At 42.4% G+C, this 26,496-nt stretch overlaps 1 protein-coding gene across 1 annotated transcript in view; it reads left to right on the top strand.

The window, feature by feature from the left end:
• The window catches only part of necab3 (N-terminal EF-hand calcium binding protein 3), a 40,449-nt gene extending 14,160 nt beyond the window's left edge, over positions 1-26,289 (top strand). Inside the window, exons 3-13 of the mRNA XM_062405983.1 lie at positions 2,947-3,055; positions 4,345-4,370; positions 5,641-5,738; positions 7,836-7,972; positions 9,979-10,100; positions 11,426-11,505; positions 18,877-18,930; positions 20,659-20,771; positions 21,216-21,293; positions 21,876-21,967; positions 25,565-26,289. Coding sequence (XP_062261967.1) covers positions 2,947-3,055; positions 4,345-4,370; positions 5,641-5,738; positions 7,836-7,972; positions 9,979-10,100; positions 11,426-11,505; positions 18,877-18,930; positions 20,659-20,771; positions 21,216-21,293; positions 21,876-21,967; positions 25,565-25,593 — 938 coding nt within the window. The 3' untranslated portion in view covers positions 25,594-26,289. The remainder of the gene's footprint in view (positions 1-2,946; positions 3,056-4,344; positions 4,371-5,640; positions 5,739-7,835; positions 7,973-9,978; positions 10,101-11,425; positions 11,506-18,876; positions 18,931-20,658; positions 20,772-21,215; positions 21,294-21,875; positions 21,968-25,564) is intronic.
• Positions 26,290-26,496: the final 207 nt, after the last annotated feature.

Raw genomic sequence — 26,496 nt, 5'->3', positions numbered from 1 at the left:
TTACATTTATTAAACAGGTTGTTTCGGTGGCTCCCATTTGAAAGTGGAAATAGATCAGAAATTCTGGTGGGTAGAACCCTCATCCACCCAACAGTCAAAGAAAATATTTACCTTCCCTTCACCATGGAACTTATAGTGTGTATTTGTCGTGGTCGTCTTTAGACATTTAACCCAGAACTGTCGAAGTGAAGACTGTCAGCTGTCATCATCAGTCCATCCCACATCGTCCCCTCAGAGAATAACTGCTGCTTCTACTAGACAAATATAGGAAGCTTTCCAGTCACATCCATTCAACACAACATCCAAGGTCTTACATGAGAAACAAAAGACTAAACTTGAATAAGCAGGTTTAGAATTTATTGTTAAAGTGTGACCATTAATCTGTTAAAAAAAATATTGGACTTCTTTGAAGACTAGAATCCTGTTTCTCTCTCTTTTCCTGGAACGGCTCAGCTTCTGATCGAACAAGCACATTATCTTTATTTCCTGAAGCCAGAAAGCAAAACATCACAAAGCAATGAATAGTGAATGACTGTTGATCCAAAGGATTGTTTTATGCCACACTGCATACAAATGGGCAAAAGTGTTGTGGTGCAAAATGCTGATGAACCGCTGTGAGGTGCAGAGGTGTGATAACAAAACTGACTTATTTGTTCAAACTATTTCCCTTTTAAAGCTTAAAAGCAGACACACACACACAAATCACAAAAGTTGTTTTAGGCCTTTTTATCATTTTGGTTTTGTTCTTTTAGCGGAGGAGGAAAAAAAGAAGATAAAGAACTAGAGGAAGATGAAAAGGCTGTTGCGCACCAGGCATTGTCTCTGAACACAGTGCTACACATTCAGGTCGGGGGTAACGGCGAGCCGTGTCAACGAGGCTCCAGCTGAACAGATGGTCGCCGAGCTCGCCCTTGAGTCTTCAGCCGTGCCGAGTCAGCCGACTGGAACCCTGTTGCATATTAAACCATTTTACCTTGCCATGTTGCTGCAAGGGTCATTAATCGGGCAGATTACTCAAAGGATTGATGAAGTTTAAAGTCATCGCGTGCTCTGCTACTTCTATACGGCTCCAGTGATGACACGACCGGATGGTTTCTGTTTGTTTAACGGGAAACTGAGTCTCAGCCGGTTTGAACAAGCAAACCAATGCTTCTCATACTCATTTGTCTGTGTGTCTGTCCGGATTATGAATTTGAGTCACATGAACTGACTGACAACTGCAGAGGAAGTTAAGTTTTCACCCCTGTCTGTGTGTTTCACCAATTGCCCAAGAAACAATTTATTAATCTAGATGAAAAAGAAATCTGGCATATTTAGGAAACTGAAGGTGGGAAAAAGAGAGTGCAGCTTGATTGAATTCAAGGGAACTCAGTTTTGTGCTGTACTGAGTGCATTCTAGTTTTACATGTCCATATGGCTTTTCCCCTCCTCTTTTTCTGTCGCATTCAACACCAATGAGGAAAATCGTTGAAAAAACCTTTGACGAAATGCAAAGGTAGTGCAGAAAAGTGAGGAAATGGACCCAGACCCCTGAGAAGTGCTTTTTCAGGGCCATCTATCTGTTGGGTTGGACTTTTATTTTTTTTATATTGTTTTTAAGTATTAAAACATCCCAGTTTCTCTCTGAAAGTCTAAGTGCTGACTGATCAGTGTGATCGGTGCCAGCCGACAGATTGATAGTTGGCCCACGCAGGAGCACTTCTTCACAGACGACAACCAGGCTGTTTTTCTTCGGCGATAGATTTTCTGTTAATCTTCTCTCACCACAAGCTGTGCTCCTTGTTTACCAGTGTGAGCAGGAGAAGAAGAAGTTGCAATCTGCTGATGGAAGGAGATATACGTTACACCTTCCCCCCAAGAAAAACTAAACCTGGTGCACGGGGCCGATGTCTAACAAGACACTAAGCACTGCAACAAAACAAACAAAATGGTTCCTTGGGTTCTAAAAGTTAACCACAGAAGAATCAGACTTAAACAAAAAGATCAGTCACATGACATACTCTTAACACAAAGTCAGAGAAGCAGCTGAAGGTGTTGACCCTCTGACAGCAAACAACCAAATGCACAAGGGAAACCAAACCTCCTTATAGACTCTCCCAGCCTGAGGTCCCAGGTGCCTCCCATTGCTCCTGACGGATCCTCTGGTTTCTGATCTTCATAGGATCTCTAAGACATTGGAATGGGCGGATTGTTTGGTCAGTGGTGATGCTGGTTGCACTTTCCTTTTTGAAACTGTTAAAGGGACCCACAGCAATTGAGCAACGTGATAGACAACGTCCATTACGTTGATGAGTCCCAGCTGCTGCTGCTTCAGAGAGCGCTGGTCGCTGTTGAACGTATCTCGTGTCAAAATTATGTCAAATTTGATACTGCACTTCCTTGGACCCTTAACAATACAAACTCCAAGAGAGAATTTCTCAATGCCGCGTTCCATTATGCCTAAGGACCCGAATTAATAGCGTTCTAGTTGCACAGGAGGAATGTTTACGTTAGCCAGTTAGCCATTCTTAGCAAAAACAGTTCATACTCACGAAATACACAATATACAGTAAAAAAAAGGTTCTCGAAAAGTTAGTCTAGCGCTGGCCCTGTAGGTTATCCCATCTTTCCCTCTGCTCACTCAAGAGATGAAAAAAAATGTATCTGTAAATTAACCAAGGACAGAGAAGAACACATTCGATTCGGTCCACAGACTGCACGTTAAGGCGCTACCCCCCCCCCCCCGCACAGACGACAAGATGCTTTTATCCACTAAGAGTCACTTACTGTCAGACTGAGATTTATTACATAGATTCACTGTGGACCAGGTTTGTTCAAGATCACTTTTCTACTTTGTCAATGCAACACGACTTGTGTTTAAGTGCAGGCCACCAGTGTAATACATAATATAGTGATTGTTGTTCTGGCTCTGCAGTAAAGGAGACCCACTCTTCCTCTGTGTTTCAGATGATGGCAAACTGTCATTCGAGGAGTTCAATACTTACTTTGCGGACGGGATCCTGACCACCGAGGAGCTGCAGGAGCTTTTCTTCTCCATCGATGGCCGACAAAGCAAGTGAGTGGTTTTTATATTAAATTACTCCAAACAAGTGTGCAACCTGTGCCTTTTATAATCACGGAACAAAGAGACAGAAGTGCAGGTGTTTGGAGCTAAAAGGCACAGTTGATGTTTTTATCAACTGTGCTCTTTCAAGTCATCGGCTACACACTAAATGCCTCACAGTTGGAGAGAGGTCTCGAGCCCTGCAACCAAACTCAAGCAGGCTGGATTAATGTTTTTGGTCCTAAAGCACCGTGGATGTGGAGCGAAACCGGCCATTTCAAAACTCGCTCTTCTAAAATTGCAGTCGAAGAAATCGGCCTCAGGGTAGCTGAGGTGAAATCACTGGTCTGCAGAGCATGTTTAACTCACCCCAGCCACACAGTAAACATACAATTTCTCCCCTGTCCTGGTTTATAAAACAGTTTTATTGGTTCTCTAAAACCAATTGTCTTTATTGACTTTGGCAGATATTCAGCCTTCTTCCTCGGCACAGTTCTTCACATTAAACCAACACAGGGAGGCCGAGCAGGGCTCTGTAACTTTATGTATCAGCTCAGATAGTATCACGAATTTAATGTGACTGGTGGACCATGAACCATAGTCTCACAAAAGAGGACCCACACAAACACAAACAAACACACCGTGGGATGGACTCTACTTTTTAAATTGAATCTGATATTTTAAAGTTAAATCAAATTACAGTGAGTGGACTGTGTTGTTATCGGCCTGGACTGTCACTTATGGGACAAACCAGGGACATGTTTCCCTGTTTAAGTAAAGGGAAAGAAATCATCTCTTTGGTTGTTGCTCTGTCACAGCAGGTTTTTGTTGCCCACATATTCTCTTTGAGCTTCCTACTAAACACAAGCCATTAACCCGCTTCCCTGAGGATCTGTTCCCGACAGTAAACATTACGTGTATATGTCATTAACACAACAGGGGAAGTCAAGTTCTGTTTCTATCAAACTGTGACACTGAGAACAATATCGCTTTCAACGTAATAATCGACTTGTAAACAACGCAGCATCAATTTAAATGTTTTTACTGCAGGAAAAGAAAAGGCATAACTGAACTAATGTGTTTTCTTTTACCATAAATATTCTTGACAAATGAATTGGCAAAGCAGAACATTGATTGGAATGGGCTTTAACACTGGTATCATTTTTATTTTATGATGCTTTAATACACTCGGGATGGAACAACACAGTCTCTCAATCAGAAATTAAGAGCAACACAAGTTTATTTCTTGAATTAACATTAATATTGTTCTCTTTTATCTCCTCTTGTTCTCTGCCCTGCAGTAATCTGGACACTGTCAAGCTCTCAGGTTGGTGGGAGAGTGTTTTGTCTGATTTAATGTTTCACAACACTTTTATTTCTGTAAAAATATCTGTGTTCATGCACATGTTCCAAGTAGATAATTTTGGCAAAAGGTCACTATTTAGGGAAATGCCAACCAGCTGCTGTAGAGACTTTAGAAAGACCCAACTATACTGTTACACCTCCTCCAGGGGTGGATCTAGGGGTGGGGCCAGGGGGGCACTGATCTCACCTGAAATCTGATTGGCCCCTTGCCCGTCAGTAGTCACACTATAACAATACTAACAATAAATATGACAATTTGTTAAGACGTTTTCTCGTCGAAGCTTTTTTTTACGACACATGTGCTTGATTGGGAACAATTTTCCAAATACATTCAATGATGTTTGGCTTTATTCAAAGCTGAAAGGCTAACAAACATTAAGTGTATGAGAAATAACTTACTTGGGTAAATTGTGGCCCCTTCATGGTCTCTGATTCAGGGAAACCGTACATTCTGAATATATATACCTGCACCACCATCTTCCACCCGCGACACGGATTCTAATCTAATGGCCCATATATTTTTAAATCATCTTAAAAATGCGTGCGTGTGTGTGTGTGTGTGTGTGTGAGGGAGATGACCTTAATAAAGTGAAGAGAAATAGGGCAGGGACCTGTAAATACCAGTCGCATACCCAGAATAAAACCTCTGCATAATTCATCGATGGGATTGGCATCGTTTCCATCGGACGTCAGGACAAGTTGACTCTGCCATGACACAACGTTCCACTTCTTTCACATGAAGTTTTCAGTCGTTGCATCGTGTTCTGTTTCCTCAAACTGTAATTTGATCATGTAGCTGCTTGTGAGTCATTTCAGTTATTTAATTAAGAACTGATAAAGAATGAATTTCTCTGCGTCACAGCCTGTTACTGGGATTTATTAAAACGATGTAACTAAATTGTTTTTCAATTTTTTTTGTGAAAACTACACGACTGTAAAGGTTAGTGTTTAATGAGCTACTGTTACAACACCAGGTGATTAAAACAACAGAGTTTCCTGGCATGGTAAACTCAGTGCTGTTGACTCACAGGTAAGCGAAGGTCAAATCCTACCAACTCGATTTGCTTATGAAACCCATTCCTCAGACATTGCCTCTGCCATGGGCTTAATTGGAATCTGTCATGGCAACATATACAAGTGTGTCTCCTGCTTTCAGGAATCAGAATAAACTTTTAATTGTTGTGACTTTGCAACAACTCTGACTTCTTCTTTTCCTTATTATTTACCATTAGATTATTTCTCTCAGCACCTGGGGGAGTATCTGAACGTCCTCTCGGCTCTGGAGAGTCTGAATGGGGCCATTTTAAAGGCGATGGATAAAACTAAAGAGGTAAGAGAATTCATAACAACATCTACTTTGTCTTGTCGTGAATCACATAGTTTTATTTAAACTTGTTGCCTCAATTATAACTTTTGTACTTCCACAACTCTTAAAAGTGGAGACAGGAAGTTCAAGTGCTCACTGCTTGTTCACACTCACACACACACTAGCACACACACACACACACACTAGCAAAACACACACACACATACAGAGAGAGAAAATATGCGAGAGGAAACATTGGGAGGCACAGATGCGGTGAGTGCTGCACCAAGTCTCTAAAACTGATGAGTAAACAGAATAATAAACAACTAAGAAACATTTCAATCACAGGTGATTCCATTACTATAGTCTAAAGGAATAATTCAAGAATGTGGGAAGTACTGTATGTCCCTGTTCTGTTAATATGAAGCTTGTTCGGCACAAAGACCACAACAGCTATAAAGCTCTTCAGCATATTTGGTTGAGGCAGGCTCGCTGTTTCTCCGTCTGCAGTGTTTATGCTAAGCTAACAAGTTGCTTCATCATACAGACAGGACATTAGTGATTGGCCCCCGTGGGGAAGTTTGCATGCTTTCCCCGTGTCTGCATGGGTTCTCTTTGGATAAATTACAAAGATCTCCATCCTTTCATTCTTCCTGACATTCATTCATTTTCTTCATTTGCTCATGGAGGCATCAGGCTCCGCAGGTCGTTCCAGACTTTCCTCTCCTCAGCTTTCCATCTCCTCCTGGGAGACCCTGAGGCGTTCCAAAGCCTAATGGGACGTGAAGTGCCACCAGCGATTTCTGAGTCTCCTCCCAGTTGGTTGCGCCCAGTTAACGTCCAATAATGACCGAACCACCTCACCTGGCCCTTTTCAACTTGAATAAGCAGCAGTTGCACTCTTCCTCAGGAGGTCTGAATTCCTCACCCTATATCTAAGGCTAAGCAGCCACTCGATGGAGAAAAATCAATTTAGCGTTTGATCTCGTTGTTTCAGTCGTTGCCCTCAGCTCGTGACCAAAGCTGAGATCTGGAACGAAGATCGTAAATCGAAAAGCTTTGTCTCGCAGCTCAGCTCGAGACTTAAACACAATGGTCTGGTACAACAACTGCTGATACCACAGCGCCCTGCTTGTCCAATAGTCGCCCCGTCTTCCCCTCCCTCGTGAGCATGACCCCGAAATGCCTAAACTCCTTCCCTTAGGGCAGCAACCCCCCCCCTGGCCACGTACTTGGATGTGCTGATTTTCTTCCCGACAGCTTCACACTCGGCTGCAAACCGGCCCAGCATGCTCGGGGTGTCACGGTCTGACGAAGCCGGCAGAGCCACGTTGTCTGCGAAAAAGCAGGGATGCAATTCTGAGGTTGAATACACCCGAACATTTTAAACTTTCTATCAGGGAACTTGCAGGAAACAACATCATCAGAAAAAAGGAAGTGCGACATTCTTCTCCCAAGTCGATGCTTCACTTAATCGCAGTTGACAAAATATTTTCAAAAATGCTCTCTGGACTTTTTGAGATAACAAATTTGTTGTTGAATTTTAATGGAGGAGCGATGTGTTCCGAATAATTATGCCTCGTCTGCTAATTAGATCACCTTGCTCCTTGCTCTGTTCTGGCACTTGAAAGCTGTCAGAGCTGGGAAATCCACAGAGGCTTGTGCAGTTGCTAGTAAGCAGCTGTGGTCTGTCACATTATGATCTGGACTGCTGCTCCCATGACGCATTTTCATCAGAGGCAACCCATCAGTATGGATTTTGACAAACTGCACTGTTTCCTCCTCGGTGCTTTCTGTGAATGTGACTCCTCTGAGAGAGTGTCCGTGTTCGGGGACTCGAGCAGCAGTCATGTCTCCTCTTAAAGCTCCTTCACCTTGGAATTTGGATTTGTACTAATGAATTATACATGTGGGTGTCAAGAGAATTAATTAGTAGGGTTTCATACCGGCTGACACATCACAAGGTGCCTGGATATTTGTTTTGTTGAAAGTTATCAAGTTATCTTTCCTTCTGTTTTGTCCCTGAGATGCTTTTACTTTGCCGTTGCTTCAGTTTGGGCTTTGACCTCTGCTTCTTTGTTTCTCTCTCTCTCTCTCTCTCTCTCTCTCTCTCTCCCTCAGGAGTACCAGGGCTCCAGTGTGTTGGGTCAGTTCGTCACCAGGTTCATGCTCAGAGAGACGTCCAGTCAGCTGCTGTCTCTACAGAGGTCACTGCAGTGTGCCATGGAGGCTGTGGAGGAGCAGAGCAGCCCTGCACCGTCAGTACCGCAATACGACACCATCGCAATTGCCCTTGTGCCAACTGCCGGGCACTTTCCAGACAGCACAACACTGTGTTCTATTCTGTTGGTGGGAACTGCTCGGTCACGGCCCCGCAGGCTGACTGCTCTCTGCTCATTTGTCAGCACATATTAACAGCTCACACACATGTACAGGTAGAGCTGAAGCAGGAATTCATGCGATGCTGCGTTCACTCTAAACATGAAGCAACATACTCACGCGATGAGATCACATACAAAGTCAATGCAAAGACACGAAAAGACAATTTCACTTCAGTTGAGCAAAATAATTGCGTCACGTGGTGTCGCGAAAGCCAATCAGCGTTGAGCATGGACTTAAATAAAGGCTGAGGTTTATCAAGGCTTCTTGAGTTGTATGAGCGCAGTTTGCGGGTTTGAGCACGTGATCCTCTCCGTGAAGCTTCCCGTTGTGTTGCTCGAGGACGTGTTGCACTTCACGTGTTGCGCAGGCTGAAAATTGGAGTTTGGAGACGAGTTAACCTCAGCGAGCAGTGTGTCGTTAAATCAGCTTTTGGAAGGGCTCGTGCTGACGTCTGCAGAGGACTGAGGAGCAAACCAATTACTTGCACATTTAAAAATGTCCCTATTGGCCCAATTCATCCATAGCCAATTTATCAGTAAAGGTATTAAGTATAGTGCACTACACATAATTCCACCAATAACAACGATCCATCGTGCATTTAATTAGTAAGAATCTATCTCTGTCTCAACTTTTAAATAACAGGGCCACTCTCCCCACTGTTCTTGACTGAAGCCCTTTCCTTGCCAATGACTTGCAGAGGGATCGTCTGTTGCGCTGCGTGTGGCGGGGCTCAGCAGCGCCTCCTCTCTCTCTCTCTCTCCTCCGGGTGCCACACTGGCATTATTGAAAATAAAGGAGCGATTATAGCCAAGGTGAATTATTAAGAGGGGACTGGAGGCGGAGGGGGAGGGGGAGGGGCAGAAGGGGCAAGGATGATAAGAGTGTCACTGGAACAGAGAACAAGTGACTCACAGAAATAGGAAAGATGAATCCCCCCCAAAAAAGTACAGGAATGACAGAATGGCGCAGGAAGTCAAGAGATGCTGGAGAAAGGAGGGAGTGGGTTTTCTAAGGGACGTGATGAGGAGCTTTTTTGGCTTCACACAGGTAAAGATTCTGGGAAGAGAAAGACGCAGAATGAAAGAGTTGGGACGGGCAGAATTAGATTCATATTGAGTTGGCAACAAACGGCTATTTCTCTCTGCTGTGCTTCCCATGCAGTGGATTTATGGCTGTTGCAGTGGCCTTTGGGTTCCAGGCTGTTCTCAGCATGAGAACCTCCCAGCAATGCACTCCCTCTGCGCTGTCAGCATGATGCTGCACACACACACACACACACACGCACACACACACACACGCACATACACACACACACACACGTAACGGTGTGCACACCCAGAGACACAACAAAAGGAGGGAGAGAGAAGCACTCGCCAACAAGAACAGACAAATCTGCACAAGCCTTAATAAGCACGCAGACACACAAACAGACACACACACACACACACATACCCAGTGAGTGTGTCTCAAGTGTCACACAGAGCGCTTGACGTCCCTTGGACAGACTCTTTTCCATCTCTGACATATCTGTGTGTGTCTGTGTGTGTTTGAATATTTAATTGTATGAGTAACCTGTGTGTTGTTAATCACTGTGTATCTGCCTCTTCACTAAGTGTTTCTACCTCTTTATCCCTGGTTCTTGTGTGTATGTGTGTGTGTGTGTGTGTGTGTGTGTGTGTGTGTGTGTCTCTCTCTCTCTCTCTCTCTCTCTCTCTCCATCCTTGGTTTATCTCATGCCGTCCTTCTTCATTCCCCGTGTGACTCCTCCCACCGGCCTTATCTTCAATTTTCTGTTTGATTTCCTTTCCCCTCACGTCTCTGACAGTCTCTGTTTTTTCTCTCCAATGTTTATCTCCCTGGGTCTGCACCGCTGTCATGGCAGGAGAGAGGTAAAGGCCCCCGACCTGACAGCAGTACAGAGGAATGGCAGGCGATGCGGTCGGAGGGTCCATAATAATCTGTGCATGTCCCCGTCAGATCCCTGCTCTGGCATCTTGACCACAGGTTAGACAAATAACAAATTATATTCAGACCTTTTCAATGGACTGACCAACAAAACCATCAACCAGTTGTTCCTCTGCGCCATAGAATTTCATTATATGTAAAAAGCAAACAAAAGCCATAGGCATTATGAATGAGGGCGTCTGCTACAGATCAAAGTTCTTGAAAGGGATTCCAAATCAAACGTATTCATCAATCCTGGTAAACGTAATAACCTTTGGGCTGCTGTGGCTCATGGGGTAAAGCGGGTTGTCCACTAACCAGTCAGCCATTTGATCCCTGGCTCCTCCTGTCTGCATGCCGGAGTTTCCTTGGGCAAGACATGGAACCCTAATTGCCCCTGTAGGCTGTTATGTCCTTGAGAATGACAATAATAATATAATAATAACTTTATTTGTATAGCCCTTATTTAAACGAGGTTACAAAGTGCTTCACAAATACGTTGAATTCCTTATAATGTATAGAGAATGATGTGTGATGGAAAGCGTGGCAGCTGTAAGAATGAATGCTGCTGCTGCTCTGTCCCCTTTGATGATGATTGATGTCACACAGTGAAGTTGTAATTCAGTATTAATTCATGAATGTCTGAACTGTGTTTATGTGGCTGCATTCAGGGAGAGGCGGCTTTTGATTACATGCAGACTTGTGTCCATTAATTATTAATCAATATAGCTGACATTATGATCATTGGATTAGTTTCACATTTCCACCAAAGCAATGAGGTGTTCATCTTCTCATCAGACATTGGGGGAATCACATTCAGTGATCTGCATATTTACAGCAGACAGGAGAGTTCCCTCAGGGCTTTAGTCAACTGCAAACATTTAATTGACTGAACATATTTATGATATTGAGCCTGCAATGAAGGAACTAGCCTTGGGTGTCCAAAGACCTTAAAAAAACTTGTTATTCAACAGCATCAAGGGCTTAATGTCCTTTTATGAACACAATAAACAATCTAAACCTGATTTTCAGTACACGGTAACTATTATATATGTGCATAACTTTATATTTCCTCGCATTCTTCACACAAAAGATATTTAGTTTATTATTTCCGAAAAAGGCAGCGTTTTCACAAGGTATCAAACCTCCTCTGCGTCACTCTGTCTGTCCTTCTCGGCCTTGTCAGCTGATGGAATCCATCGGTTTGCACACGACTGAATGAGGTTTCCTGCCATCAATCAAAAATAAATGTTATATATCATTACTTTGAAATGTATGCATCAGGAGGATTATCTACTTTCACACCAATCCTGTTAGAATTAGTTAGTAGCAGAAACATTTGTTTTTATTCCCCCCCCCAGTGATGTGGTGTTGTGTTTTCTCAGGTGTGAACATGGAAGACGGAGAGAACTGGTGCTCTCAAGTCAACAGGCTGCAGCAGCTTCTGGACAAACTGGAGTGTCAGGTACTTTGCTTTGTGTCTAATTGTGCGCACAGATTTATTTCTGCCGGAGATATAAATGTATATTTCTGTTTTAAGACTTCTGTCTGTGATATTCTGACTTCAGTCTATGTGTCGGGGAGCAGATGTTCAGAAAGCTAAACTCACGACTGAAGAGTGGAGATTGTCCTTGAGGGTTTCACTGGAAACTTATATTATATCATAAATTAGAACCGTTACTTAAATTATATATAAATAAGGGAGTGACAGTGAGTTCCCGTAGACAGCGGTTGAACCAAAGTTTCTTTAAAACTGAACACATTCAGAGGTTCTATTACATTTGTGTCTAAATGATGAATGTACAACGTGGGTTAAGCTCTGCGAGTCGGAGTCTCCCCAACAGCGGCCAAACAGCTGCTGGCAGATGAGATCAATCTAAATCATCTTTATCGACAGGTCCACCTTCCTTGGTATTGATCGCAATCATTCCAGTTATTTTGTTTGGTTTATTGTTGTTTGATTGAGCGCCTTTGGACCCACGTTGGTGTCACATGGTTTTGAAAGGATCCACACAGAAAAATGTCATTTTTAGTGTTCGTTGAAAACAATGTGAGCAGAGCACCACCCCCCCATAGATGAACTGAATACAAAGGAGGAACTCTTCAGGTCACGGTCACCTCTGTGCCTCTCAGTCTGTTTCCTGTGACCACTTCTCAATGCCATGATCCCCACACCTCGTTCACGCTCACCTGCCACATTCTCCGTGTCATTCTCTCCATCTTTTTCTTTAATATCTCCCGTGTATCCCGTCTTGTGAGCTTCCTTCGTCTCTCACCTCTTCTCACTCTCCCTCACAACATTTGTCTTCCTTCAGTGCGTTTTTTTTTTTTCAAACCTCAGAGTGGAATATCAAAGCAATTCATAGCCTGGAGCAAAATCCATCCCCTCACCTCGATGCACACAAATTGGACATACACACACACACACACACATACACTCACACACGCACACACAAACACACACACACACACACATATTTTTCACTTAAATTTGTCTACTTTTTTTCAACTTTAAGTTAGATATTAATTCAAACCAATGAATTTTATGTTGAAGTGAGCAAATGGTTGATAAGTATAATGTAAATAGTTATGGTACTTGCATTAGTTTTTGTACTAATGTAATTATTTGTCCATCTTTAAATCTAAACTTGGATGCTTAGGATACTGTATACCTGGCCAATAGAATGTGAAAACCATAAAGGTTTATTGTTTGAGAATGTACAGGCAGCATAAAGTTCACCATGTGTTCAGTGTGAACCTGCTCTTCAGCTTATAGTAGGCCACTTTTTGGTACATATGCCACTACTGATATTTCTGTTCGTATTGTTCAGCTTTTAACTTCTTGGCATGTGTGCTGGTGCGCAAAAATCAACTTGCAACACAATCAAAATACAATTTAGTGTCACTTCTTTAATATTCACTCAGCATACACAGGAATGATAAAGAAGACAATTCCTTTCTCAGTCATACATAGTAAAAACTGACATTTTGAAAAGAGCAATAGAAAACAGGTGTTTTTGAAGTTGACAAAGTTCTTTGTTTAATACATGCTTAATACAAACTATAAAACCAAATTGCACATCCCAACCCGGTGCCGACACAGATCAGACATTCATCACATTCAATATGTGAATTTGATCCACAATTTATCTCAAGTCATTGGTTTTTCTAAGGGTAAAGGCTGAATTATAGTCCTGCGACTGCAACCGCGGAAGGCCAAGCAGCTGCATCGACGGACTCGTTTTGGTTCATGCTTCACTCACGTGTTGCGCGTGTTGCAACACAGTTCACCGCCAGAACACTTTTTTTTTCGAAAACAAAACACACAAAGAAGAGACGTCTTCTTCTTCGTCGAATGTTTATTTACATCGCCACTCCGGCTCCTCATAGCCTATATCTGACGGACAAATCGGCCAGTCAGTGAAGGGTTATACAAGTGGTCATACTTTCGGATCTCTTCTGCCAAGTGCTCATCTATTTGGTCCCTATTCGTTCTTCTAAATCGTCCGTGATTTCTGCGTATTGTGGTGCATGAAACCGGAAACTAGACTCCGGACGGGAATGGTCAGCCGACCAATCACAAGCCTTGCGGGCTGCGTGAGGCTTGCGTCGCTTTGTCGTGTAGTTAGAAAAATCGACGGACGCATGCAAGACGCCAGAGGGCACGAAAGGGGCGTGTTGCGTGTCTTGCGTGCATGCGTTCGTCCGTGCAACACAAGTCTAATTCGGCCTTAACATATTATATAAGGAACCAAATGAAGCAGTTTATTAGGAACACCAAGCTAAAACTAATACATTCCAACACAAACAGCCCTATAGCATATCCTACCTTTAGGAAATGTACAATATTTATATGATATATGGCATTTTGTATGGGTCTGCATTAGGTCCACTCAGTGTAGCTAGGCATTGGTTATCAAATTAGGCATTGCTGTATTTCAAATCAACACATTTTCAAAACTGGAATTGAAGATCTCTCGCTTAAGATGGAGCACAAAAATAAGGGAGCATCTCAATTCTATGATTATATTTATACACAATTTCCAAAGTTGGAGGGCCTCCAAATATGTTGGGAAAGGGACTTTGACGATGTTACCCCAGAAGATAACTATAAGTATAATTCCTAGGAGGTTGATAATGTTTTTGTTTTGTTGTGTTGTCTATTGTGTTTTGTCTTTTTATAAATTTTGTTTTAGTTGTCTGGCAAGATTTGAATATTGTTTGCCGGACTTCAGACTTTTCTGCCATGGTTGTATAAAAAAAGAAATAAAAGGTTGATCCAAGTGGAAAGAGCAAGCACACATATGGTCTATGAAACAAAAGCCTTATACCAGACTAATGGATATAATAGTTTAATGAATTTTTGTCTGCCTACCAACGGTTACTATGTTACAGTCAAAATTGAGGGGTGTGGCCTATTGTTGCATCAGAGTTTCCTTTGCTGCACTTCCTTAAACCCCCTTGGCTTCAATTCCTTAACCCCCTTTGCTTAAATTCCTTTAATAAAAACTGAAGATTCAGTCTGCGCCAACCAGCCAATTGGTAGAACAAGGAAGCTAAGAGATTTTCTATGGAAAACACCTTTCGTAAAGCAACGTCCCTGTGCACCCGTGTCTTAGGAAACAGTTCGGTCCATTCTGGGCAACAGTCTCAAGAACAGGCTTTTACCAGGCAGCACAACCATGTCTGGGAGTTTGGATAACCTCACAGACTTGTTTGTAGAGGAGGTGACAGAGACTGTCAACTCCACCTTGTCTGCAAGCGCCACCTGTTTGAGCTCTGAGAAGCCCATACCAACCCGCCTCATTAACCCCGCTCACGTCCAGAAGATGATCAGCTATGCCTTTGAGACGTTAAAGACAGCCCCACAAACCAAACAATTGGTCAAGTGTCAATCGCGCAAGCAAAGTTGGGCCATTTCCTCCGAGGACCAGGACTCTTCAGATGATTCCATTCTGGTGACTTCTTCAAGCTCCTACTCTTCACTAGTAAGCTCCAAGTCGGGCAGTCCCTCAGAGGGAGGTTCAACTGCAAGCAGTATGAACAGTGTGAAGGGGCTTGTCCAGGAAACGATCAACAGTGGTTTGACTGACATCAGAGCCTTCTTTAATGAGTTCAATGACAGCCTCTCTCTCAATTCATTGTTTTCTCCAGAGATTGATATGGCTTTAGATGAACTAATTGAGTCAATCAGTGAGGAAAGCACAAATGGAGAGGAATCTCCAGAGCCAACCTTCTCAATCGGTAGTGGAATGAGAAAGATAAATCGACTTTTCATAACGACTTTTATGAAAGGCGGGACGCTGCAAATACTGTCACAGGTCGCGCAAAAATTCGATGGCAATCCCAAAGTCACTAGCAGGAAGGCGATGCAGTCATTGATTGCTAGCATTGACGCTGTGCTTCTGGAGAAGGAGAAGCCAGGAGGTGGAAATGAAAGTTCTTCACTCCAAACACTGGAAAAGCCTCCCTCTGAAAAGGGTCTTGTATTCACAAAACAGCTTTCAGATCTGATCTATTCGCACATCAGCCCTGGCAGGAACTCAGACATGGGTTCAGGTCCAGTGAAACAGGTTTGTGTTCCCACTTCACACAGGGGCACATACGCAGACATTCAGACCAGGGTGTTTTGTTTTTTGTCCTTGATAAGCTGGTGGCTGAACAATCAAGTTAACCGCTACACAAACAGAGTGTCAGACGCTTTAATGACCATGGACTCACTGGAAAAAAAGAAGAAGTCATCATCATTTGAGGTCAACAGCATTGAAGATAAAAAATCAGAGCAGTCGTCATCTTCATCATTGGTCAACAGCATTGAAGAGCAAAGATCAGAGCAGTCGTCATCTTCATCATTGGTCAGCAGCATTGAAGAGGAAATATCAGATCAGTCGTCATCTTCATCAGTGGTCAGCAGCATTGAAGAGAAAAGATCAGATCAGTCGTCATCTTCATCAGTGGTCAGCAGCATTGAAGAGAAAAGATCAGTGCAGTCGTCATCTTCATCAGAGTTCAGCAGCAGAGGGAAGAAACGATCTAAGCAGAAAATATCATCATAGGTCAGCAAAGAACATGAGAACTCAGCCTCATCAGACAGGAGCGCCAAGACTGAAAAGATCCAGGCAGAGGTCGAATACAAAAAGTATATCAGTGTTCTCTTGGACAAGCTCATCACACTAATCTATGAAAAGGCGGTGACGTACTCTACTGATGATGACACAAGGCGTCGACTGCTGGAGAGAGTCTGGGCCGAGGTCAAGGACATTGACTTAACTCTCAACCTTAAAACAATCCTTGACAAGGCCATTTTCAAGGAGCTGTGTAAGAAGTGGCCTTGTCCAGAGATGCTGTTGTGTTCCCTTCTTGGAAGAGAGCCAGAACTTGAGTTATCAATAAGCTCCATTTTGAGAAGACGCCTGTGCAAAAAGCCTGGCTTCTTCACCTCTTTAAGAGCAGACATCTCTTCCTTCTTCCGGAGATTATAGTTGGATGACGTTACTCCAATAGCTTCACTTTCAAATGTCAGTGAGGCGGTGGTGCTTGCCACGGGGCTCTCCCACACCAAGCCAGAGACGGAATGATTGCTTTTTGACATGATTTATTGTACACCACACACGTGAACACACAAACTTAACACAAAGTGTAGGTTTGTTTGTCTAAGTCTTTGCTTCTGCACCGTTTGTTATTGAGAATAAAAATAGTCACTTGTATAGATCTGGTCCTGCTGAGGTCTCTTCACTGTTTGTTTTTTTCAAAGAAATTGGAATTTATTTTGGATTGTGAATCTTACTGGCCTCCAATGTAGACATCAACAACTTGGTTATTTGTGGTCAAAGAATGCAAACTCTACCTGAGTCCTGTGAATTACCTACGCTTGTGTGAGGAAGGGGATGAACATGATGCGAGGGATGCAGATCATCACCCCACCCCCCTTCCCTCCTATAGGACACTCCAATGAGTTTCAGCTATTTTTGCCAACCTAACAAAAAAATCTTATCCATAACACTAAGAATGACCAATTCTTGCCAAAACCTAGTCTTGACTAACCACAGTTCCCATCTTGCAACTAAGCTTAACCAGCAGCACAGAAATGCCCCAAGCAGGGATTTGAAATGTCCCTAAATGTCCTCACTGGACCTTGTACTTCTATCATGATGGGGACAATCGTTGGCTTGACCTCCAAATGGTCCTCGCAAAGATACAAGTACACACACACACACACACGCACACACCCACACACACACACACACACACACAGACACACACACAATCCCGGTAATGTTGCCTTCGCCTCAGAACCATCCACTTCCCTTCTCAGCTATAAAAACACAGTAACCTTTCCGAATGAATGGATGTTACCTTTATTTCCTGGTCAGGAATTTAAATCAAGCTTATTAAAACGTCAGATATTATATACCAACAGCCCAAGAGAAAGAAATATCACTATACTCCACATTCATAATCCAGTTTTGTTGTTTTTCGTTTTTTTTGTTTGTCTTCCGCCTGAAACCTAAACACAGGCGAAGATAACTGAGTCTTTAGTTTATTTAGTTTCTGTGTCTTGTGGCTCTTTAAAAAGCCCGGTGAATTTTGTATGCAAATAAACGTTCACTTGTCCCAACCATGGAGAGTATATAAAGATAGATGAAATGTCTGCAGCCTAAGAGTGAAGCCAAAGCATCTTGATCGATACCTGGTGGCTGGTTACAGTATAGGTCATAAACCCTGTCTCCTCCATGTTAGTGGACGGGACTTGGGCCAAACAAAAAAGTCGAAGCATGTCAAATACATTATATCTCAAAATGGTTTCACAACTATGTTCAAGTGTGAAATTACCTGATGAGTTTGGTTTAAAAAAGTTATTTGATGCTTTTTAAACTGAGTGAAATGTCATGAATGGCAGCTGAGACCGAGGCAGCGCCTGTATCCCAGACATTTCAGCTTCATTTCTAAATTTGACACTTTCATCTTTTATTCAGTCATGGTTCCAACACATGGATACAATCCAATGCTTTTCAGTGGCAGACAGACCTTTGTTTTCATATTAACACTTTCAAACAGACCTTAAAGGTTGTAGAATGGTGGAGAATAAAAACCAAAAAACTTGTCCTGTGTCTTATTACAGGATTGTTTTGTACCCATCCATTTTAACCTCCATGAAACATGGACATGTTTATAATACATCACCTGACTCCCTCCTTTGCTCCGTATAATTCCTGCTGCAGCTGTGAACTGTCTGACGGTGAATAACTGGGTCGTAATAAGCTTCCTGAGGACGACAGTCATTTAAAACACACTCACAACATTAAATCTGGCTGCAGGTTTTTTATCGTGTTTTTCTGGGGCCTCTGTTGTAAGAGCACATTCTGAACAATCAGTAAAACTTCCTACTTTTATACTTTGGAGATAAAAAATACACAAGTCTACCACAGCATTAAAACCTGTTACTGGTTTAAAGGTTCAGCGTGTTAGATGAAGGTGAAAGAGATGTATTGGCAGAAATCAGCTAAATTGTACGAATTGTTGTTTTCTTTACCCTAGAATCAGTTGTTTATTTTTAAATACTTTATATTTAGAGGGAGCGGGTCCTCTCTACAGAGGCCGCCATGTTTATACAGTAGCCCAAACTGGACAAACTAAACAGCTTTTGAGTTTGTATGACAACTGAAGGTTACCACAGGTTCTCTCTCATGTTTGGAAGGGGAGGGTGAGGTGAGGGGGTGTTCAGATATAATGCAACTTCGCCACTAGATGTCCCTCAATTCTACACACAGAACCTTTAAAACACTGCATTGATCTGCAAACTTTACTTTCAATGTCTGTTACCTTTTGATTCTAGAGTCCCAAGCTGGAGCCACTGAAGGAGGACAAGCTGGCCAACACATACAAGTCTGTAAGTCACCACAGAGTGGGAATCGCCTGGTGATTCACCTGATGAATGATTTATGATTCTTTAGAATTAATAACATAAAATGTAGAAGTCCCAGAATTGTCTTTACCACACACACACACACACATTTTTTTTTTTTTTTTATTTGCCTTTATTTAACCAGGTCGGTCCCGTTGAGATACAATGACCTCTTTTCCAAGGGAAGCCTGGCCAAGACAGCAGCATACAAAATGTCAAACAGTCACAAGACACACACAGATCACATAACACATATCAAATAAGATAAGTTCCCTGTTCCCTTAAGATAAGGCAACAGGACTAAAGCTCCGGATTCCCACCAAAACAAGAACAAGTGTGGTATGAAGCCGATTCCAATTTCTCTCGCACGAGTCTTCAAAGTGTCAAGGTTTATGAGCTCCTTTAACTTTAGGGTTTTTTGCAGTACATTCCAAGCAGCAGGTGCAGCGACCTTAAAACAGTGCTTGTCAAATTCAGTGTTTACTTTGGGCATAATTAATAAATAAAGCTAATTTGAACGTAAGCAGTAATTGCTATGGGATTTAAAGATGTACTTACATAAGTAGTGGGGGAGCAGACCCAAGATAGCTTTATAAATAAAAATATGCCATGTATAAGGCGGCGTGCTGCCAGAGATGGCCACTCAACTCGAGCATATAAGATGCAGCGGTGAGTGAGAGCTTTACAACCAGTGACAAACCTTAAGGCACCATGATATACAATGTCTAGAGAACGCAGACAGTTTGCTGGGGCATTCATACATAAGAGATCACTGTAATCAAGTACAGGGAGGAAAGTGGTAGCAATCAACTTTTTTCTGGTAAAAAAAGAAAAACAAGATTTGTGACGGAAGAAGAATCCCAGTTTCACTCTTAATATTTTTACCAGATTTTCTACATGTGGTTTAAAAGAAAGTCGATCATCAATTAAAATGCCGAGATACTTGTAACAGTTCACAAGTTCAATTTCATACCCTTGCAATGACAAAATGCTGGGTGGAGACACAGGCACTTTTCTGCCATTGGAAAATATCATCAGTTTGGTTTTGGCGGCATTCAAGACAAGTCTTAGTTCAATGAGCTGATTTTCCACAAGGTTAAAAGCAATTTGTAAGTTGCCAAGGGCTTCGGCAAGAGTGGTGCCACAACAGTATATAACTGTGTCATCAGCATAAAAATGAAATTTTTTTTGGGTTACTGCCCAATGTATTTACATAAATAACAAACAGAGTCGGGCCAAGAACTGAGCCCTGTGGCACACCAGTAGAGACATTTAACAGTGTGGATGAGCTGCCTTCAAAACAAACACATTGTTTTCTATTAGACAGATAATTATTAAACCAGCCAACAGCCTGCTCAGATAAACCTATATCAAGCAGGCGTTGCTTCAGAATGGAATGGTCCACTGTGTCAAAGGCCTTAGAAAGGTCAACAAAGAGAGCTGTGCACACTTTCTTTTGATCCAGCCAGTCTATTATATCATTAGTGAGTTTGAGTGAGGCTGTAGTTGTGCTGTGTTGTTTCCTAAAGCCACACACACACACACACACACATCTATACACACACACAAATGTACCAGATATAAACCTGTTCTTCCTCTTGACAGCCTGTCATCTATTCTCATCCCCTTCTCCCCCCTCTCTCGCTCTCGCTCTCTCTCTCTCTCTCTCTCTCTCTGTCTCTCTCTCTCTCTCTCTCTCTCTCGTCTCTCTAGAACATCCTGCTGGTTCACAGGCAGCTGTCTGTGACTGACGGAGATCAGGACAACCTCCAGAAAGTTGTGAAAAGCTACATTGATGCCACCTCAGCTCAATCTGACAACCTGCAGTGAGTGTCTTCATTTGCTTTCAGGCAGAGAGGCTGTCTAACTTTTGCTCTGCTGCTGAGACGACTTTGTCAGCCCTGAAGGGTTTGAATTGTCAGAGCTGAAGAAATACAGTTAATTAGGAAATCCCATCATCGTTTTCTCATCAATCATCCTGTGACTGGAGGCAGATCGTCTCCTGATGAAGTTAGAACAGTAATGTCAGTTAACACGTCTCTATAATGACTATTGGTTTTATTTCACTGCTCTGTTGCTGTCACTCTTAGTTCTAAAACATATCTGTATATCTCATAAAAACCTTTATCATTTTATTTATCGAGATCTAACTCTCTCCCTCTCTCTCTCTCTCTCTCTCTCTGTCTCTCTCTCTCTCTCTCTCTCTCTCTCTCTCTCTCTGTCTCTCTCTCCTGGCCCTTCTCTACTCTCCTTCTCCTTCCTTCTGTCAGTGTGTCTGTTCAGAAGCTACCGGGAAAGTCATGTTACATAATGTATGAGTTCTGGCAAGATCGCATCTCCTGGATGAGGTCAGTATGGTGCCTGTGTGTGTGTGTGTGTGTGTGTGTGTGTGTGTGTGTGTATGTGTCAGATGTTGGCATTGTCTGTTTGGCACTCTAAACTTCTTGATTGAAATGTTCCCCACAAGTAAAGATGAGCAGATGGCCCATCTCTCAGATCTCACACACACACACACACACACACACACACACACACACACAAACACACGGGTGCAGCCTTAACTGTTTAACATTTTATCTTTCCCAATAACACACTGTGTATCAATGAATATATTAACCTAGCATTTGTAATATTTTGCGCAGAATGTCTAAAAATGTTATGGAAACAAAAAAATCTATCAAAAGTCATATCGATATCGATAACATATCGATTTTTGAAATTCTCTTTGCTTTGTGATGAGCTCACTGCACAACCGTCTCTTAGACAGAATATAGATTTTACTGCCTACAATAAAATAAACAACTTCAAGCCCAGTGATTCCCCCTAAAAAAACATAGATATTTGACAAAGTTAAAGCCTGGGTTAGTTTTCTCAAACTTTTCTTTTTCTCTTGACTCTGTTTTCCTTCTTGTTGCGGTCTGTGTCTGCAGCTACCTGCAGTCCAACAGCAGTAAGGATTTCCAGCGCTGCATCATCGACATGTTAGAGGACACTGAAGTCGTCTCTACTATGTTGCTTCCAGGTTTGTACACGTGTGTCCCTCATTGTGTGTGTCGTTCATGTGCATCAAATAGCAACAACGGTGTTCTTAAAGGGATGGTTCAAAGAAAAATGAAAAGTCCCTCATTATCTACTGACCACTATGCCGATGCAGTGGGGGTGGGTGAAGTGTTTGACTCCACTAATATACAGAAAAAACATAAATTGCCTCCATACTGCTCCTGTGGCGTCATTAGGGCTGCAAAGAGGCGGAACAATTTCCGGTAAATTGCCGGAAACTTTCTGGAAACTTTCCAAGGGAATATTGAGCCTGGGAATTTTGGGAAATTTTGGAGAAAAAAAAAATATGTCAAGTGCCCAAAGTTTCCTCAGGGCTCAAATCACCTTAGACAAAACAAAATGTTTATATTTATGTCAGTATATTACAAGGTAAATACAGTTAGTATAAATTACCCACAAAATATCCAGTTTATTCCTGTATATTCCTGTATATTCCCGTTAATTCCCATGGAAAGTTTCCAACTTATATTCAAATATTCCCGGAATTTTGCAACCCTTGTTGTCATACAAGTGTCCGCAAGCACCTAAATTCAAATTCGAATCGCAATGTCATCATTTACCCCATGTTTGATGACATGGGGTACAAAATGTCCGCTGATGTCCTCCTCTTGGTGCGTTGATGTTGAATCTCTGTGTAGAAATGCCCTGATATTTTAATCAAAGACCACATTGTGACATTTCAGATTTTTTGTTCATGTATGACTCATGAGTCCACTCTTTGCTTGTATGCTTGTGCAAATTAGGGCCCAAAACTTATGCCTGTTTAGTGGGTGTTGGCTCTTCGCCCGCTGTCTGCTCACTGGCTCATCGCCTCTGAGATCTTACGTTTTTCCCAGCGCTGTCAGAGTCGTTTGTGATCACACGTCGCCAGGTCACACAAACAGAACCGTGCTTCTCCTCAGTGTCAACAGTAATTCCTCTTCTTTTGAAGAATATCTGTAGAAAAGCCTTTGTAGGCAGCAGAGTCTAAAAGGATAAGGATGTTGGTGTCCGTGTCAGGGATCCACAGCGTCCCTGAAAGTGCCTAATGACATGTTATCCAACCTGTCAGTGCTCATATTAGTCCATGCTCTGAAAAGTGTGTGTTTCAGTAATATACCAATTATCCACAGTAGCCATGGTGACAACTGTAAATGTCTTTACGTAAGCGGTGTGTGGTTTGATGGAAAGGGCTGGACCAAGAATATCTTCAGGGTTCGTTTCTTCAGACTAAACGAGCCACACAACACAATCCTCTGGTCAGTTGTGTACATGAGTGGAGCCCCTCTCTAGATGAAGATGAATATCCAGTCTGTACGTTAAAAGAAAAAAAAATTGAATTAAATTCAGAATGGACTCCTCTGTTAATTTCTGTTCATATATAATCATCTATATATTTTCGTTGAATCATCTACGATATAGTTGTTCATGTAAAAAAAACACAGAGTCCACAGGGGGCAGCGCTGTTGTTTGAATGTCCAAACTGTCCTGAGCAAATCAAAAACTATTAAACCGCAGCTTTTAATTGGAACAGCACTGATGAAGTTTCACAAAACACAAAACCACAGCTTGAGAAAGTTCCTCTGCGTCACACCAAACTGTTAACTGATGCTCAGATGCACTAGAACCTCCCATTGGTGGAAGACTCAGAGTGTCTGCAGACGTCTGGGCCCCCTGACAACAACTCACTGTGGTTTGGTTACTGAGCCTGAAGAAGTCTTTAAAACAAGTTTACCACCTATCATGTTTAGTGGCTCCGATTAGAGATGTTTGTATCTGTAGGTCCTACACACAAAAGCACAGGATATAGAATATCTTATATATCTAAATATATCCTTTTACATTTGCAAGTTGAGACAGGAGCCGTATTCTTGGCAACGTGACTGAACATCTGACGCAGGCAGCTCGTCTGCTCGTCATCGGGTCGTTGAGTCCTCAGCAGGGAGGGTGGTGTGAATCACTGCCACTCGACCGTCTTCACTTCACTCTCTCACTCTTGACGTTTGATTAGTTTGTCAAAAGCCTGACTCAGAATCATGTTGCGTTGATTATTATTTACGCCTCTTTGCGTCCGCTGCAGAGACGGTGGATCCGCCGTGTGGGCTGCAGGAGTTGCGAGGTTACTGTGCGTAGTTGTTTAGTTTTGCGTACGTGACTCACATGTAGAGTTCGTATGCTGATGGTTTCAATCAAACAAGGGAATCAGAAGTGGGTCCAGTTATAAACAGGCAGCACGGAAACAAATTGGAAAACAGAGACTCAAAGTTGGACCTTGAGTAAAAAGAATAACCTAACTGAAGTAATTGAAAAGTGCTTCGTGAGGATAATTACAAGAGTTCAGTGTGAATGTGTGTTTGTGTGTGTCTGAGAGTGAGTGTGTGTTTTATTTTAGAACATTAAAAAAATGATTAAAATAAGCTTTGAATCAAGAAAAAAGCCTGGAATCAAGAAATAACTAGCAATGGTTATTTCTTGATTATTTTCCTTGGAAAAAATTAGCTTTTTGAATATTTCTTCATTGCCCATTATCAGATGAACACAGGTTTGTTTGGTATTAAAATCATCCGGCTGCATGCTGTGTTTTTACAAACAGTATTTTCAGTTAAATATCTGTTGATTTGCTCTGTGTATCACAGCTCATCTGTTTGTATTGAGACGCTGCCGTGTGTTTCCTCAAAGAAAGAGGCCATTAGCAGCGTTTCCTTGCCCTGACTGTCAGACGCATTCGGCTGCTGAGGATAGAGGCGAGGCCGAGCTGCTCTGATACCGGGAGGAAGACGAAGGGTGGTTTATGATGTGCACGTCAGAAGCACAGGAAGCAGTCGACGCCGGAATCAATAATAGAAAAACAAATAAAACTGTATTCTGCTGCTTCCACCTGCGGCTATTTCTGTCCGTGTCACTGACTGTCACTGAACGCTGCCCTCGTACTCTTCTCTTCTTTTGCCCCGGGAGGAGCTTAGCATCAACACGTGTTTTACAGACATGGTTATCCTGTCCAGCTGGGCTTGATATCACTCTCTAGAAAAGATGTGGAACAATAGAACAAGTGCAAACACACACACACACACACACACACTCACCTACTCTAACCTTATTCATAGTTAATAGTTGCGTGAACCTAACATTCAGTCTAAAGTTAAAACCCATCTTCATCTGCCATCAGACACACACACACACACACATGCACACACACGCACACACGCACCTACTCTAACCTTAACCATAGTTAAAAGTTGTGTAAACGTAACATTCAGCCTAACCTTAACCTAAAACTTAAAAAACCTTAAAACACATCTTCACCTGCCATCAGACACACACACACACACACACACACACAAAACACACACACTAACACAACTTTATGGCCCAAATGCATAACCTGATTTCTCTTGCAGATACGTTGTTTTAATTTGCTGCTGTCCCAAAATGGCATACATCCCTGACATATTTCTAATCTGGCTGATGGATATGGATTGGTGCCTTATAAAATGTTAATTATGGATTTTCAAATGCAGGCGTACATTGGTCAGATCAGCGTGAGGTGACCTAACTTTGTCTCTGTGTGTGTTTTCCACAGCTTCCTGGTGGATCATGACTAACAACTGAATCCAGAATGGCCTATCCACTGTCTACACTGCTCACATGGACGAAGACGCACAGGCGCTGCAACCCACCCCCACCCGCATACACGCACACATGCACGCACACATGCACGCACACAGTACAACTCAAAACACATATGTGTGTTTGAAGCAACAGGAGACAGAGACGATGGCGTCACCCGGCTTCCTCCAGCAGCATCTCTTATCACTCCTCTTGTCTTCGACTGCTCGTTATTGTGCCGCTTGTATCAAACAGGGGGATCCACCCTATAGGCGATCTAAAGACTTCAAAGTGACCGATTCTCTGCATTGCAACAGCCGGTTTATTTTCCTTTATTTATCCTCCTACCCATAGAAACTTGTGCTCCGTCCTCCCGTCTCTCGCGGCGTTCGCCTGTTAATTCCAGCGGAGAACAACCGAAACACTAGCAGAGGCGGTCAGAGCAAACTTACATTGGGAATGAAAATCACGAGTTGTGTTATGTTGTAAGTGTTTGAGGCTCGTGACGAGTTGTTTACAGATGAATGCTATTAACGTGGTGGGGGGGGAGGCAGAGGTGATGAAGGGTTACTGCGGCCTAATCATGCATGCTGATCACAAGAGCTTTCAGGAATCGTTCCTTTAAAGCCTGGCTGTACATGTTGTATTATAATGTAGAACTGTTTTTCATTTAGTTACGTGACAAAAAAAATAAAATAAGCTGTTATTATAAAAGCTACACCTGCCCCATCTATATCTACAATATTGATATGTATAGTTGTTATTTATTTCTGTCAGTTTCCTCTCCTCATTCTTCAAATGTAAAAGTGTCTCTAAACATGTGAGTGTAGAGGAGATTTCATTGTATCGCTATAGAGAAAATATATTTCATGTATAATGTATTTGTTTGAATCCTGGTAGATCTCA

This window comes from Platichthys flesus, chromosome 2 (assembly GCF_949316205.1).
Source record: "Platichthys flesus chromosome 2, fPlaFle2.1, whole genome shotgun sequence".
Taxonomy (NCBI): Eukaryota; Metazoa; Chordata; class Actinopteri; order Pleuronectiformes; family Pleuronectidae; genus Platichthys; species Platichthys flesus.
The sequence above is the reverse complement of the archived record's forward strand: the minus strand, read 5'-3'. Positions and strand labels throughout refer to the sequence as shown.